This window comes from Alligator sinensis, unplaced genomic scaffold (genome assembly GCF_000455745.1).
Source record: "Alligator sinensis unplaced genomic scaffold, ASM45574v1 scaffold323_2, whole genome shotgun sequence".
NCBI lineage: Eukaryota > Metazoa > Chordata > Crocodylia > Alligatoridae > Alligator > Alligator sinensis.
In genome coordinates this window covers 377397-395504 of record NW_005842392.1, presented here as the reverse complement: position 1 = coordinate 395504, position 18108 = coordinate 377397, and the positions used below count along the sequence as shown (strand labels likewise).

Here is an 18108-nt window from a genome sequence, read left to right as displayed (position 1 = left end):
TCTCTCAGGGGATGGGGATAAGGACAGGGCTAAGCTCAGCTGGTGCAGCCCCATCCCCTGTGAGTGGCACTGCCTGGGCCACGCCAGCCGAGCATCTGCTGCAAGCAGCGCTGCTGAGCACCAAGCCCAGCCATGCCAGCTGAATACTGAGCCTGGTGCCACTTGCAGAAGACAGGACTGGGCTCAGCGCTTGGCAGCGCCGCTTGCAGGGGATGTGGCTGGGCTCAGTGCTCGGCTGGTGCAGCCCAGGCAGTGCCACTCACAGGGGATAGAGCTGTGTCAGCTGAGCCCTGAGCCCAGCCCCATCTCCGTCCCTATCCCCTGTAAGCAGCGCCGGGCTTGGCACTTGCTGGCATGCCCTCGTCCCCTGCAAGCAGTGCTGCCTGGGCCATGCCAGTCAAGTACCAAGCCCATCCCTGTCCCTTGTGAGCTGTACTGTGGTACGTATCCAGCCCCCAGGTGCCTGACCTGCAGTGAGGGTGCACAAATAAGTCGCCCCCATATTTCTGATCCAAAAAGTTAGGAATTTCATAGATCCGGTGTATAAGTCGACCTAACTTTTTGGATCAGAAAAATGGGGTCAATTTCTATACCGCATCGACCTATACACTCAAATACAGTAATTGCGTAATACATGTAATGTGCAGCGAGAGACGTAATATTAATGCATGGCAAAATGGAAGGAGGATACAGTTATATTTGTTAGCCTGAGGCTTAACTTCCTAAGGAAAGCCCCATTGCTTAACAGATTTGAAGCTAGATTGGGTAGTGTATTGTAGAATACCCTTCAGAGAACAATCCTGCACTAGCTGAGTTATGGATTAGATGTAGCATAAAATGTTTATTCTGTTTCTAATTCTTGAGTTAAAGGGACTCTGGCAATTATTTAAAAGAAAACCAAACAATATTTACCATTACTTCCCCCCTCTGTCACTGTAATACCTACATAGAAACTTGAACAGACTGCTGCTTTTCCAGTCTGAATTTTTCATTTGGCAAACAGTAATTTGCCACCAGCCTGTCTTGCATGGACTTTCACTGGAGCTGAAATTTAAATGGTCCTGCTCATTTTTCTTACTTGCATCACTGATATCAGACCAGCTCTGGGAATTGATTTTCTTAGCTCTATCTTGCTCCATCTGGGAGGCTGTGCAGTGGCAAAGTGAAAGACCTGGCAGTTTTTCTGTAAGAGGAATTCATGTTCTGTTTCTCAGTATTTGATAAGTTCCTGTTTATGACAAGGAGGTTTAAAAGAGATGGACTAAATGGTGCTCTCATTAGACCAGCTTCAGCATTTTGGGATGGGCCTGCAAAATAGTGTTTTGCTGCTGCCTGGCTTCCTTCAAACATAAGGAATTATGATCTTTATTCCTCTTCCGGAGTCTATTTTGACAAAATTCAGGTGGATTTCTCCCTAGCCTCTAACAGCATAAATGGAGTCCAGTTACTTCTTGGGATCACTTTATGGTTTTGAGTCTTTCTGCAAGGAAAAGTACAAGAAATTTGTATGCTTAAAACAAAAAGAGGGAAACTGAAGTTTTCCTTGATTTTTTTAGTTGCACAAAATCCTCCATTGTTCATAGGCCAGAAGATACTTGTCTCAAATAATTCTTAAGTGAGGTGGCATAAGTGGCACAGGAGCAGAATTGGGCTTGATATTTAGTAGTTTTTTAAATCATGTAAAAAGATTCTCATGGCTACAGCTCTACCAAAATGCACCAGTTCGAAGATGGAGCAGCTCAGCAGAGTCCATTGTTGCAAGATACGTTTGCAGGGGTTAGGATATTTTCTGTGTGGATAGGCGTCAGGGACAGGAAGCAGCTTCATTATTTAGTTTCTTAGTCTCTGTGGGTTTTTGATGGGAATACTTGGAGGCATTTTAAAAGCAGTGGAAACACTGGAGTGGAAGAGTCCAGATAGTCTTTGTCACTCAGTACCAGCTAACAAGGGGTATCACGGCGTCTGCACCTGCCACTCCATGTTGTAACATTAGGCACTGGGTTTCAGTTGGCAATTAAAGAACTGAGAAATGTAATTTCTCTTTAGAAAATCAAAAGTTAATGGAACTTAATTTCTGTCAGAAATGCAACCATTCAGGAGGCAGCAGCCTAGGCAGGAAATGGTGGTTTCAGCAATTTTATTTGTCATTGTCTGGACTCAGAAGGAAGGATATTCTTGCACCTCTGCTGGCTCTACCTGGAAAAAAAGAAAGAAGCAATTCCTATGGATCAAACTTCAAAGAGGTCTCTGTGCCAGAGGGAACAGCTCCATATCATAAACGCTACTATCTCAGGTGACTTAATATGTTCAAAACATAATGGGCAACTTTTTCTTAGTCTGCCTTGGCCTGGAGATACCCCAGTGACTCTCCCCCTATCCCTTTAAAGTTGCTAGTGGGCAGAACCCCCCCCCAGTATATGAATTTAGATATTCTTCATGTTTGGTGGTGTTCAAGTGGTGCTGTAGCCATGATGGTTCAGGAAATATGCAGGAAGCGAGGTTTTTTGCAGCTGAAATCTTTTATTGGCCCAACTGCATGGTTGGGATAGACAAGGTTTTGGGTACCACAATACACTTCCTCAAGTTTCTGGGAAAGAATCAGTAAAAGTTCCGATAAAAGATATCACCCACAAAAATCCCTTTTTCTCACATATTTTCCTGACCGTCATGGTGACAATTTCACTTCAGCACTACCAGAACATGGACAATGTTGAAATTCACTGTTTGCGGTGGAAAATCCAGAACCTAAAGAAAAAAAGAAGTCTGGCTGCACATCGACATCTTCCTAAACATGCACTGCTTCTTTCCCAGAGATCTGAGAAAGGGTACCGACCACGTTACAGGTCCTTTGTCCTCTCCATCCTCCCCATATACTGCTTTTACTCTTTCTTCTGCATTGCTTTCTTCTCTAAATGTCTTTCCCACAATGCAGTGCCCTGTGCATCTTACCAAGTGCACAGACCAAATCAGTAGTTACAACCTATGTACTCTTTATGAGATCAATTATAGTCTGCCTAAAATTCCCTAAGCCATTTCATTTGGCTGTGTTTATATCTTCTTTTAGTCCTAAACACTTGTGCCACAGCTACTCTCTTTTGGTTAGAATAATTGCTATACATATATGTATACCATAGTGCTGTAAAGCCCTTTGGAAGCCTTCAGTGAAAGAACACAATATATATGTATGAACCTCTCGGTTCCCTTTTGGCAGAGACATCACAGCTAAGTATAGACATTTGGGGAGGTTAATCGGGTACAAAATGGCCACCCAGTTTAAACTTAGCTCTTCCTGGTGCCGACCTTACACTTACAGACCCAGTCTATGACCGGATATCAATTAAAACCTGGAACGGTACAGAAGTTCAATGCACACAAACTGGTCTAAAAATTGTGGAACCTGGTTTAAAGTAAACCTGGATCTATGTAGTAACAAACTTACTCAATTTAGGTCTAACCAGTGCATGGAACTTCTGTACTCTTTCCATGCACATCCCCGGAGCTGGGAATATCCAGCTGCCAACCCCCAGCCCCAGGGCTGCGCTTTTCATGCCCTCCTCCCTCGCACCCTGCACCAGACTATTTTTTGCACCCCAGTCTCTCACCTCTCCCCAAAGCAGCCTGCCACCCCCAACCCCCAACCTCACAAGCTGCTCCAGGTGCCACCGCTGCTGGAGCCAAGCAAGTACCACCGCTGCTGGAGCCCACCGCTCCTGGTTGGGGGGGAAGGATGGGGAGGTATAGGTTCATGGGGAAGGGGGCAATTGGAGCTAAAAAAAGGACCTGGGGACTCCTAAGGCCCCCCATGAGCCCAGTGAGCCCCCCTGATCCTGCCAGACCTTTCCAGACCCCAGCAACACCCCACAGATCACACCTGCACCCCATCCCCCTGATCCTCCTGTTGGTCAAGTCTGCCTGCCTCACCGCACCTGTAGGTTATACCTGTCCCCCCCCATCCCCTGGTGGACCTCTGATTCTCCCCAGCATGCTAGCCCCCCACTGCACCTTACCTGCTATCAGGCAGCCATTTTTAACAGATTTAACCCCCACCCAAATCCCACTGAATCTCTGAATTTAGCTCACCACACCCATGCAGCCATCACAGACTGTCTAGGTGTGAGCACCTTATTGCAGATGTATATCATTTACAACAGCTTGGTGTTCTTATTTTTAATTTTCTCTTGGCATTATTGCAAACTAGTAACTAGAATAATCTCAATAAAGAGATAGAAAGGGACAAAGAATAGTTAAAATCAAGACAAAAATGAAAATGTTCCTGCTCGTAATAAATGAAGGAATAATAATACTGAGACCAGTTATTTAGTGCTCGGGAGAAAAGAAGTAATATTTTCATTGTCATGTTGACTTTGTTGTGATAAATTGTATTTTCCTTTAGTTCATATGTAAATATTGCAGTGAGATAAATTTTACCTGGAAAGATTAATATTTCTTTTTTAATGGCAACCACTGTATGAGAATTGTGCCCAGTCAGACTGTTTTTCAGTTTCCTGTTCAGCTAAAGGTTGATCTTTAACTAACTTCTAGTAAATGAGGCCAAAAATTGCATATATGTGTGTTTGTGCTGTGGGTTTTGAGTAGAGAAGCTGGGAGGGCAAGGGGGGCTGAAAAGGTCACATATGTTTTCTTCCACTGGAAGACACAAGGTTGGTTAATTGATAAATGGATTGGACAAAGCACTAGAAAATATTCAGCCAGGGAGTAATCCTATATACTGGCAGAAGAAAAGAGTTCATAACCTCATAAGATTTTTCCTTTTCCAATATCTATCATGCTCTGTGGGTTGCAAGATGGAGGGACATGGGTGGAAGATTATTTAACTCCTTGGTATACAAAGATTTTTCCTTAGCTACTGTCTAAATAGACACACTCCTGAATGTCTTCCTGGCTATTGCTGTTGACAATCTTGCAAATGCACAAGAGTTGACAAAGGTATGTATGAGACATCTGGCTCTTCAACATGCATTGGTCTCTGTTCTGAAGAAGTAACTATAATTTCCTGTTGGACTCTCACACCCTATCACCTTTTCATTTTTTATATGCCACAGCAACTGGATCTGAATTAAACCACCTACTTCCCCAAGCTTTAGTCACCTTAGGATACATTCCTCCATTTCCCCCATTTTCATTGTAGCAGCCTTTAGTTTAAGAAGTTTATTTGATAGTCCCATTCATTTATCCGTCATAACAAAAACTTGTTATTGTGCAAATCTGAATAATGGAACCTTCCATATTTTCATATGTGATTATTATAATCATCATCATCACTTATTATTGTGTGGGCAGAGAACAGAACATTTTTTCATGTTGCTGTTGCACAGATATGCACAAGGACGTCTGGCATTAGCTGGCTTCAGGGCCACAGGTGAACCAGTTAAAGGTTTTCAGATGATTCAGTAGCATATTTGAGCTTATACCTGGGGAAATTCAGTTGCCAAATTGTTTCATGCTAATACTTCCTCTCTTAATGTATTTTGGTACCAGAGAGTTAAAATTTTTCAATCAGCTCTGTGGAAAGCTGCTTGAAAGAGGCTTTTACAGGTTTTCAGGCAAGACATTAAAACTTTCCTGCCTCATCAGAAGCAAGAGACATTTGAGACAAGCCAGAGCATTGGCAGAATGCCACAAACTGGCAAGAGGTTCATACAAAGCCAATGTAGCTTTACTGTATACTCAGGTTTACATTGGAGGGTCCCTGGTGGGGAAAAAAGACATACCCTAGTAATGTACGGGACCGATCTGAAATGCTAGAGCTTACCCAGGTGTATCTCTACTGTTCTAGCTCTTTATTGCAAGACAGTCACCTTTATGAGGCACACATTTATTTTTTTTTTTTAAAGGGGGGAATAAAATAACTCAAAGACAGTCACATTCCCACTGCTGTCACTCCCAGTGATCTACAGATGAAAAGGCAGAGCCATACCCTTCTGGGCAGTTATATTTTACAGACTTATACAGGTTGTTCCTTACATGGCATGAGCGTCTCTAATCCTTGTGTTTATTGTACTCATTATTAGGGTAGTTTTTTTTCCTTGAAATGCTTATAATAATGCTTGCCAGGAGTTCAGAGATGCATACAATCCTAATAGTTTTTGAAATGAGAAGCCAGACTAAAGTGAAGGTTTTCTATTCCAGCCCAAAGGCTGCCACTTGAATCCCAATGCAGTTAACTGCACCATAGTAAAATCCAGGGCTGCTTTATGGTTGAACTTTTCTCTTACAGTATTTCTTTTCTATTAGGCAGCCGCATTACTGCCTTTAGCCTACAGATTTGAATGGAGCTTTGTTTCCTGAAAGCTGATGTATAACATATAGAAAAAGAGAGGGATAATGAGTCTCAGGTGTACCATAAATGTTCCTGTTTCTGAGAGATCGTGCATTCTGCCTCCCTTTTCTATAATAATTCATTTGACTGGTGAATTTAGGGGATGTTCTTAGCTTTATTGGGGAAGCTTTTCCCTTACAGAAATTCAGGGTTTTTTTCTGTGCATTGTAAAGTCAACCAGACTCTTATCTCAGAGATTTATCATCTTCTCAAAAGTGTTTTAGCTTCACCTATCAGGATTTATGGCACTCACTTGGATGCAATGAGAAAAGAAGAGGCCCCTCAGACTTCTTGTGTAAGGAAGTTCATCCTGTTCCTTTTTAATCCTTTCAATAGTCCCATCTGAATATTTCAGAAGCTGACTACGATGGCTAGAAAAATGACTTTGTTAGTGTTTATGGAATACAATTAAATATTGATAGACACAAAAGCCTTGCCAAATCACAAAACTTCTTTTGAAACTCTCTTCACTTGAATTCATTTCATGGATCCAAAAATCACTAGGGCTTTCAAAAGAGGAGGAAAAAGATAAAAAGTAATTCAATTATGTGGCATACCTAGAGAATGGGAGATTTATTGTTAAGTAAACATGATCATGCAAAATTCAAAATGACCTGGAGGTATAATTAAGTTAGGAGCCAGTTGACCTCAAGAGACTTCCTTTGACAATTACATTTTACAGCTAATCTAGATCAATGCTGCATACAGCGTCATAATACTCAGTAACCCGTAAATGCCTCCATTTGGGAAAGTCAAAACTCTTTCTCCCCAACCTTGATGCTTGCATCATTTCAGCCAGCATTACCCAGTTTGGGCGTCAAATAGGTTTTGGTTTGTCATATTCACATTTTCGTGGTAGCTTTAATCAGTGAATTGTCACTGATGGGGGGGAGGGTGAGTACAACAAACAAGCAAAAACAAAAACTACCCAACGAAGCAATTACATTAAACTAAAAACCTTCTCCCATTATCATTGCTGCATTTTAAATTAGTGTATTAAGCATTTTAATTTACTACCTTTACAGTCTCATCGTGAGTAAAGAAACACTTGACCCTCAAAATGATAGTACTAATAATGGTCATTTTCATCTATGGACTCCAGGCATGCTTTATAAAATATTTTTCTAAGGAGATGTTGTGAACTGAAAAACAGCTTCAGGGAAAGAATGATGGGAGGTGGTTGAGAGCACAGGACTAGGAGGCAAGAATTCTTGTTTCTCTCCAGATGTCCTCAGTGACCTCCTGCAAATAACTTACCTCTATCTTACTTTTTCCATCTTAAAATTAAAGGAAATAATACAGCTCCTCTTCCTAGACCTGCCACTACCATTAGTATTATTAAAACTGGTTCTGCTATTAGGATTGCAGTACCACCCGAAAGAGTCCGAGTCATGTACCGTCATCCTGTTGTTCCAGGTAGTATTCAACCACAGAACAAGGTACTCTCTGTCCGAAAGAAATATTACAACTTGAGTAAAAACCAGAAGTTTAATGAATATTTACATAGTGCTATAAGATTCCTAAATAAAAGATGCTACACTAATATTATGACTGGGGACTTGCATACTGCAAATTTGTCAATACAGTATCAGTCTTCTGCTGTTATCTAAAGCCACAGAGCCTATCAGAGAACACAGTCGCAGGTCTAAGAGTAGATTAAGGGAACATTTTAGAAGGGACAGTCTAAATGCAAGTCTAGTGCAAGAACATTTGAACCTTTGCACATGTAACAAGGCTGGCTAGTCCTTGAAAGAAGAGATGGTGATGTGCAGTCAATAAAACCAAAACCTTCTTAAAATTATAGTACTTTAGGTTTTTATTTCTCCAAATGATTAATCGTCCACAGAATGAAGAAAATATACTTGGCTTATAGTAGCTGTTCAAGCCATTGATAAATTTACTGGAAGCTGGCAGTTGAGAAATATTGACTTTGTATAATTGTTTAATGGAGCATTTTTATCTTGGCCTGGATCAGATTGCTTCTTTATGAGCTACAGTGAAGATTTGCTCAGTATAGATTTGCTAATATCTGGAGAGAGAGAGAGAGAGAGTAAAAAAACAAGCTTGAAAGCCTAATGGTTTGGGTTCATCACTAAAATTCTTTGTACTTTTTTCCTGGAAAAGAAGGGAAGAAAAGCAAATTTTCAAAACGAGTTTAATGTAAGTGAAGACAACTATATAAAGACCAGGTAGTTCTTTATGTGTATAATATTCAGGGTGGAGAAATCTGTGAGTTCCCATTTTAGAGAAAGCCTTTGTATTCTGTACACTAGTTACATTTTGTATAAGAATAATATCTTACAAGGTTAATTTTCAACATTAAAGCTAATCAAATGTTGTTGCATGGAGTTCCATATAGATATGCCTTTGTTTTCTGAAGCTTGATTAGGTCCTGAGAAGTGATGCTTTAAGTGGCATCATAGGACTCAGTGTTTATCCTTTCATAATTCTCCTACCAATTCTGAGTAGTTTGAAAGTTAAAATGGTGTTTCATCAAACTATCAGAAATGTAGCCTGACCTTAGGATTTGAGTCAGATTTGGTCCTTTGCTATTTGTGCCTTATTACCTGTAATAAAAATCATGCAGTTAGAACTTAATTAACAATTCTGTTGATAATACACACGCTAGAAGCTAATAGATCACACTTCTACAAATGTATGGGCCCCTGCAGTGTTAATAAGAATAACAAGTAGTAAATAATTTTTTTTTTTAATTGAAAAAATGGCAGACATGTTTCTGCATTCGTAATGGGGTCAAATCTAATGACTAAGAAGGGGGAATTTAAAATTATATAACTGAAATAAGTGGAGTTATATGGGTATCAAGCCTGTATTAGTGAGATCAGAATCAGGTCTTCCAGTACAAAAAAATCACTTTCCATATAATTAGTGGAATATGGCCTCCTTTTACTTACAGTGTTATATTTCTTATACATTCTTTCCACGCTCTGCTACATGTTGCCTGACAATGGTGATGACACATAAATGGTGATGCTCTTAGAGATTACAGGTAACAGACAGGGCACTGGGAGAAGTGATATCTGTCATGTGATCAGCCCTTGAAAGCACTTTACAGCTGTGTCCTGACAGAAGTGCACGGCTGCAGAGCACTCTTAAAAATGCTCAATCATGCGACAAATTAACTCTCATTTAATGAGGGTTCAGATGACTGTGCTCCAAAGCCCAGCCTGCACTTAAGGAAGGGAGTTGTGGTATGGTGCAGGCTGGGCAAACCCCAGACTGGAGCTCCCTCCCCTTGCCTAACCTGCAGACAGCACCAGAGCTGGCAGACACAGCTCCCAAGTGGAAATTGAGCTCCAAAATGTGTCCCCCTTCCACCAAACAGCAGACTTCTGTTGGGTTGGGAGTGGGGCGCGGGGGTCTGGTCATTGTAACTCATGGTGCTTTTTGTGAAGCACCATAAGTTACAGTGGGGAACTGCATGTCTGTCAGCACCACAGTGTTCCATCTTGGCCAAGGCAAGAGGGCATTCAGTTCAAGATAAAACCTTGCGTTCTGTGTTTTCTAGCCTTTGACAGCCTGTGGCACTAAATTAAAGATGAATAGAGCTGCAATCACCTGCACATTTTACATGATAGCTGCAGTTTTCAGATTCCTCATAACTTTCCAATATGACTGTAAACAGGTATAGCTCATGTGCCCTGCTCACAAAATATCCTATGTCAAATCAAATCATGCAGTATATATTTAAAAACAAACAAATGCAATTTTTCAGTGTTTTAACTGTTTTTAGTTAAATGTGGCTACGGCAGCCGTCCATTGGAGAGTTCCACTGATTTTATGCCAGGGTTTTGGCGAAACGGTAAATGATATAATTCTGGATGTGACTTGATGTTTGAAACAGGATGAAGAGGAAATGGAAGAAGCTACAAATCAAAAACTTGCTCTTCAAAAGGCCAAGGAGGTAGCAGAAGTCAGTCCCATATCTGCTGCTAACATTTCCATAGCAGCGTAAGTGTTATTTTATTTATTTGGGAAATATTATCAATTTATTTCTGTTTTTCAGACTCGATACAAGTCTGCTTTATTTCAGTACCTAATACAACTTGTAAGCCCTGCCATAGAGTACAAAGGATTAATGGGCTTTAAATTGAATACTTCGTGTTAGATGCTTAACCATGTCTGTGATTTAGTTTTTTTTGTAAATTATTTTTGTTTGAAATGTCATTGTCTGAAAAAATATGCATTATCGAGGATTTTTTTATGTTGCTTTAGGAAAGACTTCACCAGGTGAACTGTTAACATTTCACTTAAGATTTTCAATGCTGAAAGGTGGAAATATGTGTGTAATATACATGATATTGTTCTGTTACAGTGATCAGTGCTTTCTGAATTAAAATGTAAAGACAGCCTCCTAAACTGTAGCCACAAAATCAGCTATGCACATTCTTTGCTTGCTCTCCCAAAAGTATTAGCATAATATAAAGCAGGGAACTTGCATATGAAAACAGACACTCATGCACACCTGGGGTACGTTGAGAAGCATCAGCTTGCAAATAAAGACTTTTATGCATGGACATGGACATGGACATACACATGTATTTTGTTATCTCAGTTTGGAAGAAAAATTCACTCTTGGGGCCAGCTTTTAAAATAGAGAAACTTAACAGCTGTGGGTAGAAATAGATGTCCTCGTATCTGTGAGGTTAGTTGCAGTTTTACTAGAGTACGGACTTCAAAGAGCTCCCTTTTGGAAAGTGCACATTTTGTTTATGCTACTTATGGTCTGTGTTTGAAAATCTCGGCATCTTGAATATACTTATGAGCACACATTCATTTGGGAAGGTTATGAAATTCCATGAGGGAAGTTTGAGAGTGTTAACGTGAAAAAGACACTATCCACCCTTTTGCTAAGTGCTGCACATATTTCTGGACAGTCTCCAGTCATAAGAAAAGGGCAGCTGGAAACAACTCCAAGGACTGGGGAAGACTAAACCTATTAAGAGTAATTTCCTGCTCAGTTTTATTCCAAAATATTTAAAGCCTTATTTGACTAGTCAATATATTTCCCTCAGTGTAAATTAATCTCAGGAGGTCTTGGTGTGTATTTAATGAAGAATTGCATTATCTTAGTGAGCGCATGCAATAAGGCAAATGAAACTGATTCACTGAATGTGAAAGAAAGTGAAATGGATTATGCATAAAAGGTAATCATTGTATTGCTATTATCATTTTTGTGCAATGCTTATTTTAATCAGCTACTACTGTTGGAGTGCATATTTGGTTGGCTTTATATATAAATATGCCCTTACAATGATTTGCCATTAGCCTTAAATAGAATCCACATGAGAAGTTATGCTCATTTTTGACATACTTATTGTACTAATATTTAAAAATGGAAGGTGGTGTTGGTATTTATTTTATTTTTATTATTGTTATTATAAAATGAATATGTATTTAAGAATAACTTAGAAGCCCCATATCCCATTTACTCCAGTGGGTCCAAGATTTCATATCAGCTTCTTACTTACTATAATTTTATTCCACAATGTTTCATTGGCCTTTAACCTGGTTTTCAATATCTCTGGTCCAGTTTTGTGACCACAATTAAATGTAAGTACTAAATTGAAGGTTCCTTTTTATTTTGTCTGCCATTATGTCTACACAGACACTTACATGCCTGTTTTGGAGGTACATTCAAGCAGTTAGGTTGACAAATGAATGCAGCTGGAGGTGCAGTACATTTTCCCCGTATTTAATAGCAGCAGAAAATTGTGGAATACTGGAGGCCATGTTTGAACATTTAGGTCATCTTCTATGAACAGTGTGTCTCTAAAGCAGCTATATCTGCAATATAGAAGCCAGTGCTATTTGCAAGTCAACTATAAAAAAAAAGAATGTATGCATGAGTGACATTAGGTTAGGAGACAATTTAGGAGAATACAAGCTGAGGAGTTAAACAAGTAAACATAAATACAGAAAGATTAACGGTAAGGAGGTGGGTATGCTGCGTGGATAAATTGTTGTTTGATGTAGGTCAGATGGTTCAGCAAGCCTTGAGTTGAGGTGTAAATCCACCCCTGCAGTTCCTTCCCTCCCTCCCCCTTTCCAACATTGGCTCATCTCTACAAAGGATCTTGGCTATTGCAGGGCTCAATGTCACAGCTCCTAGCATTCAGGTAAGTTGGTCTCTGTAGTAATTTAAACGTTTTCACTGATAGTGTTGATGTTAATATGCTTCTCTGCACACCTTTTAGTGGGACTCTTAAATGGTATTACTAATGTAGAGACTGTTTTTTTGAGTTCTGAGAACTTACAAAGGTGGCAAAACTGACCTGGTACAGTAGTCATTCCTTTTTTTTTCCCTTTCCCTCTGTTTCAGAGTAGGATGCTGTGCTTGTTGTTTTGCTCCTGTCCGTGGTTATTTTGCACAGTATAAAGGAGAAAATCTTGTATACTTTCCTGCTCACTCCTGTTTACTCGTCTCAGCAACGTCTCATTTGAGTTGCACTTTTGACGCTACTAATTAAATATATGCAACGTAATGTGTGGTGCTGCCTCCAGGTTTTCTGCCCTTGTGCATTGTTGCTATATGTATATATAGTATGCTTTCATTTGCATGTGGAAACATATACGCATATCCATATACCTGTTACTTGTCTGTCTTAAGTGCTGCTGTTCTTCTGTGGAATATTTGGGGCTGGACTTGATGATCTTCCGAGGTCCCTTCCAGCCCTGATGTCTATGAAATCTATGAAATTGCCCCACTGCCCTCTCTCCCCTTCTCCCCCCAACAACCAGCAAGCTCCAAGAAAGGCTCGTTGTCATGTATGTTAGGTTACTTATTTAGTATGCTAGCCTGATTTCAGTGTACTGATACTTTAGAATTTTGCAGGTGCATAGGATGCTGCATGAGCCAAGAATTATTTGCAGTTGATGGATGGTGAAGTCCTACTACTGAAATTTGAAACTGTTTTAATAATGCATTGATTACTGCAGTGAAGTAAGGATATAATCTGTCTTAAAACTGACTGAGAAAACGCTTTCTTATAATATTGCATCTGTAACTGGAAGAAGCCATGAAGTAAGCTACTACACTTTTTCAGTTCCCGGTTCATTGCTTTCTGTGGTCTAACTTATGCTCTGCAAAATAGACTAATAGAAATAGATTGTTTTGGCTAAGGCTTTGCTTTTTCACCTGGTGAACTCTATCCTGACTAGGCTTTTTCTTTTTCAGGATCAAAGCTGTTGCAGGACATTTTTTTTCTGTTGCAATGTTTGTTTTAAAACAAAATATTTAACCTCTATTTTATTTTACATTTTAGTTTGAGCTCATTGTTACATTCTGGTTTTGTGATTTTGTTTTTTCTGTTTAGCATTTTCCTTGCTTTATTGTTTCTTGAGGTGAGTTTGAGTTTGTTCGGTTTCAAACATCCAGCTTTGTCTTCTAAGGCCCTCTGTTTTGTACAGCGTTTAAATTGCTCAGCCTTTGAACTGAGTTACTGTACTAACAGATTGGACTAATCAATAAGCCATTGGTGCAGCTTCCTTGGTGGTGACAGTGGAAGCAAGGGGGAAGTACAACTTACAGGAGTTCCCATTAATTGTAAGGCTGACTACAAGTTAGAACAAGATACGGGGAGCTAGGAGTTAGGGTTTTGATCCCTGCTCTGCCACTATGGCCCAGAGAAGTCAGGGCAAGCTATTCCATGTTTCTCATCTAAATGGGGAAGAAGGGAGGATTAATTATTATTCTTGTTAAGTGTGACATGTAGTCAATGAATGCATGATGTACTGTGAGATGCTTATAGGAAAGGCACCAGGGAATCTGATACCATCAGAATTGTTCATATTATGCTATAAAAAACCTTATTTTTAAATATAATTTTTGGTAGAAGACTTTGACTGTTCATAAAACTTCAGTCCTAAACTCCTCACTTTTGAGTTCCTCCTCTGCCTCCTCTTTTTCAGCCAGAGATGCACCAATGTCATGTACAAAAGGGGCTGCTTTAAATAGAAACACACACAAGCACCTTTCACAGTTCAATAGACTGGTCTGATGGGCAAGCTATGATTTATAAAGGAATTTGAAGCCCTGAACACACATCCTATTCACCACTCATGTTTGTAGTGTACCAGTGCTGAACTTATATTTAAAATAAATCACCTTTTTACTTGTTTATTTGGGTGTTTTCCAGTGACCTGTCTCAAACTCTTCTTAGGAAAAGTCTTAAAATAACCCCTGTAGCAGTAAAAATCAAATGCTAAATTTATACAAACTACGAATTTGTAGTTGAACTATTTGTAAAAAAATAGTTGTGCCTATCATGCTAGTAAATGTCCTTGTTTGACAGTGATAATGGTTTTTAGTTGTAGCTAAATAAGCATATAGTCTAGTAGGTTCCCAGTGGAAGATTTAGATAGGGGATGAAATCCTCTCTTGTGATGGCTGTAAGACTAGTAAATGGTAAGGTGACAGTTCGCACATCGTATGCATTCAGTCCTGACTAGGATTTATCTACATGACTGACCACATGACTGACCTCTTTTTGAAGTAAATCCATGTGGTTTCCAACTCAGTCTTATTCAACGTTTCGATAAAGGCTCACTTTCTGATTTTTGCTGGTCACTTATATGGTCATTCAAGGCCATTTTGTCTATGATTTGCACACCTAGCTCAGACCTCAAGTTCCCATGTATATAATACTTCCTATATTGATAGCTCTGACACAAAGGAGCTGTCAACTCATTTAAAGTGGCCAAATAAATATTTGAGACTGCAGACTGGAGAGCAAGTACAGTAGCACCTTGTCTTCACAAAGTTCTCAATGGTTATCTGTCCCTTTTGTACTGATTTGGGGTTGAAGACTGGGAGGGTCATTTTGTTTCCTCAAGGCATTGTCTGTCTCAAAGATTTCATATTTCCTTTTGTCTTTGGGATTTTTTGGTCTGTTCTATAAACATTGTTGGGCATGGCTGTTGGTCATCAGTCGAACCCTGCAAGAAATATGTCTGAACACCTGGCAGCTAACAACTACTGTACATGGTGATCCACAGACTAGAAGAGGTGTTCTCTATATCTTGCTAGCTTGCCACTGTTTTACCTTCCTTTTTTTCCCCTTAAGTGTATTGGTATGTGGGTTTTAGTGACCTCTTCCTATTAGTTTGCCTTTTTGCCCGTGCTGTGGTTAACTGTGAACAAGCAAACAGCCTCCCCAATGAAAAAAAAACTCTTTCTTGTCCTTTCTTTCTTTGTCTCTCTTGATCTCTTTGGTAAGTAGCACCAAGCAAAGGACAAATACCTCCCTTATTTCAGTTCGAAAAAGCAGGCTGTTTTTGCTTTGTGGTTTTATATTGTTTCGCATCAGTATGGTATTAGTTGGTTGGTATTTAACAAGAAGGACTCTGGTAATGATACCAAAGAAATGAACATGAACTTCTGCAGAACTTACATAATCTTGTTTGGTCAAGTGCAGGGATGTTTTGCAGCATCGCAGTAGGGATCTCCATCCTGCACTGCACCAAGTGAGGCTATGATGAACACGATAAATTTAAGTACATTGTCAAGGGGTTTTGAGATGTGCTTTCAGAAATAAAAGGCAAAATTCAACCTCTGATTCTTCCACAGGCACCTTTGCACAGTGCTGGTCTTTTTTTCCCCCCTCTGAATTGCCAGTAAATTAAGCCAGATCAGTACATTGTCCTCCATTCTGAGTTTCCCCACCTATTTTACTCAAGCTGTTTGTTATGTGTAGTTAAGATATTCGTGCAGTTTTAGTGTCCTGTGTTGCAGGCTTTACTTAGCATCCCGTGGATACCACATCTAGACAAATCAAAAAATGAAAGGAGTCACCAGCAGAGGTGACCCTCTCAAACAGTAATTCCTTTTTGAAACATGAGAATGTATCACCACCAACAGGTTAAATACTTCATTTGTTTCAGGGCAGGATGTTGCATAGTAATTGGAAGTCAATGCAAGATAACTTTATAAGACTGTTCTTTAAGTTTAGCTATTCTAAGCAAAAATAAAGAAGTATCTTTAATGATTGATCTGGCACATGGGTCATCTGAGGCCCCGTGATGTAGCATTCATATATATCCTCTGCCTTGGTCTACTTTACTGTTATAATACTCTGCTTATTAATATCCTATTTTGGAACATATATATTTAAAACTCCACCTGATCATTCTGCTGTACACTGTCCATCTCCTCCTTAAAGACAACATGATAGGACTTTTGGGCTTTATAGGACCAATATTTAGCATGTATATGTATATAAAATTAGAACTGAAGCGTCTGTTAACTTCCTGCCTTAAGAGGAACAAGCCCCATCTCAGTGAAGTTCAGCTGTTTCTGCATTTAGAATTCCCTCTCTCTGTAGAGGCATACTATGCAATCACAAATGTTGAATGGAGGGGAATCTGCCAAATGAAGTGCAGATCAAAATAAGCTCCTTTAAATGCTCAAGCTATTTCTTCAGCAGAAAGATAAACTCTTGTTTGAGACGGACCGTATTTCCCTGGTTGCCCAGACAGCTGGCATGTTCTATGGGCTAAGCCATTTTTCACTAGCGTCGCAGTAATCTGAGTTAGCATTAGTAGGATTGCATCCTCAGTTTAGAATAAATCTTGGCGGCATATTCCATAAATGCAATCTTTACCTGTCTCTGGAAAAGCCTTTGCCACGAGGCCCTGAAGGTGGCTTTCCTCAGAGAACTTTCACTGTGGGTGTACAGCATAATGAGGCATAAAGTCTTGGTACCATCTTGTGGCTTTTGGTTCACCTTTTTAATTTTTCTTTCGGTTCCGTTTTGATTCTTCAGTTGTTTTCCTTTAACTAGAAGACGGTGTCTCTGTGGCTTCTGCACTTTCTGAAGCTTGCCTGGGTTCCATCCAAGATGCACGCGGCCACCTGCATTCGATAGGACACAGCCTGTATGAGTCTCCTCCCGATGTCTCTTATACTTTCTCTTCTCTTCTTTTTTTTCTCACTTTTTTTTTGTTTTTTTGTTTTTTGCATGTGCAGTTTTGTAAAGCAAACTCGAGGTACTGTATCTCGCAGCTCGTCAGTCTCCAGCGTAAATTCACCGTGAGTTGCTCTCTGTTACAATATTCAGTAAATGGATTTATGATATATATCGATATATTTATAAACCTCCCTATTCCTGACCTTCCTGATGCCTTCACCCTTCCCTTTTTTTTCAAAAGTCATTCACATCATTTTGGAAAAGCCTCCAGGCCAAGATATGGTGGAAAGGCTGGAAGGTGTGCCACATTGCCATAAAATATTTGTGATTTGGTCATGAGCAACTCTGTAGTGTTTTGTACATTGAATGTGAATTTCTCCCACCTCCTTCCCTTTTTATTTCTCTATTTTTCTTTTATTCTTTGTCCTTTCCTTTCATCTTATTTTTTCCTCCCTTTTCCTCTTACTCTCTTCACCTCCTTTCTACTGTCTTATGGCCAATCTTGTTCTCACTTTATATTTTTTTTCCTATAGCGTTACACACTGGGCTAATGGCTTTGATGTTCCACCAGTGTTTGCACTTTTTGTTCATATAAGAGAATGGGGTCTACCGTGAGTGTGCTCTTTAAAAAGAAAGCTGGAGGAGGAGAACTTCAAAGGGACCTAGCTTCTGGAAATGGGGCCAGAGCAAGACAAAATTTGAATGCTTTGCATAAATAACCTTGGGAAATTTGTAATAACAAGAGCATCAGTCAGTCATGCGCCCTCAGCCCTCTCCGGGCTTTGGGTTTAATGCTACAATATCGGATTGTATAAATGAGGCATTCAGCCAACTTTGCTA

The 18108-nt window shown here is 39.8% G+C and overlaps 1 protein-coding gene across 1 annotated transcript in view; it reads left to right on the top strand.

Annotated features, from left to right (window-relative positions):
- The window catches only part of CACNA1B (calcium voltage-gated channel subunit alpha1 B), a gene marked incomplete at its 5' end in the record, with an annotated part of 468581 nt that overhangs the window by 324848 nt on the left and 125625 nt on the right, over nucleotides 1-18108 (top strand). The window contains 3 exons of the mRNA XM_025211184.1: nucleotides 4880-4947; nucleotides 10206-10312; nucleotides 17328-17390. Of these exons, the coding sequence (XP_025066969.1) occupies nucleotides 4880-4947; nucleotides 10206-10312; nucleotides 17328-17390 (238 nt within the window). The remainder of the gene's footprint in view (nucleotides 1-4879; nucleotides 4948-10205; nucleotides 10313-17327; nucleotides 17391-18108) is intronic.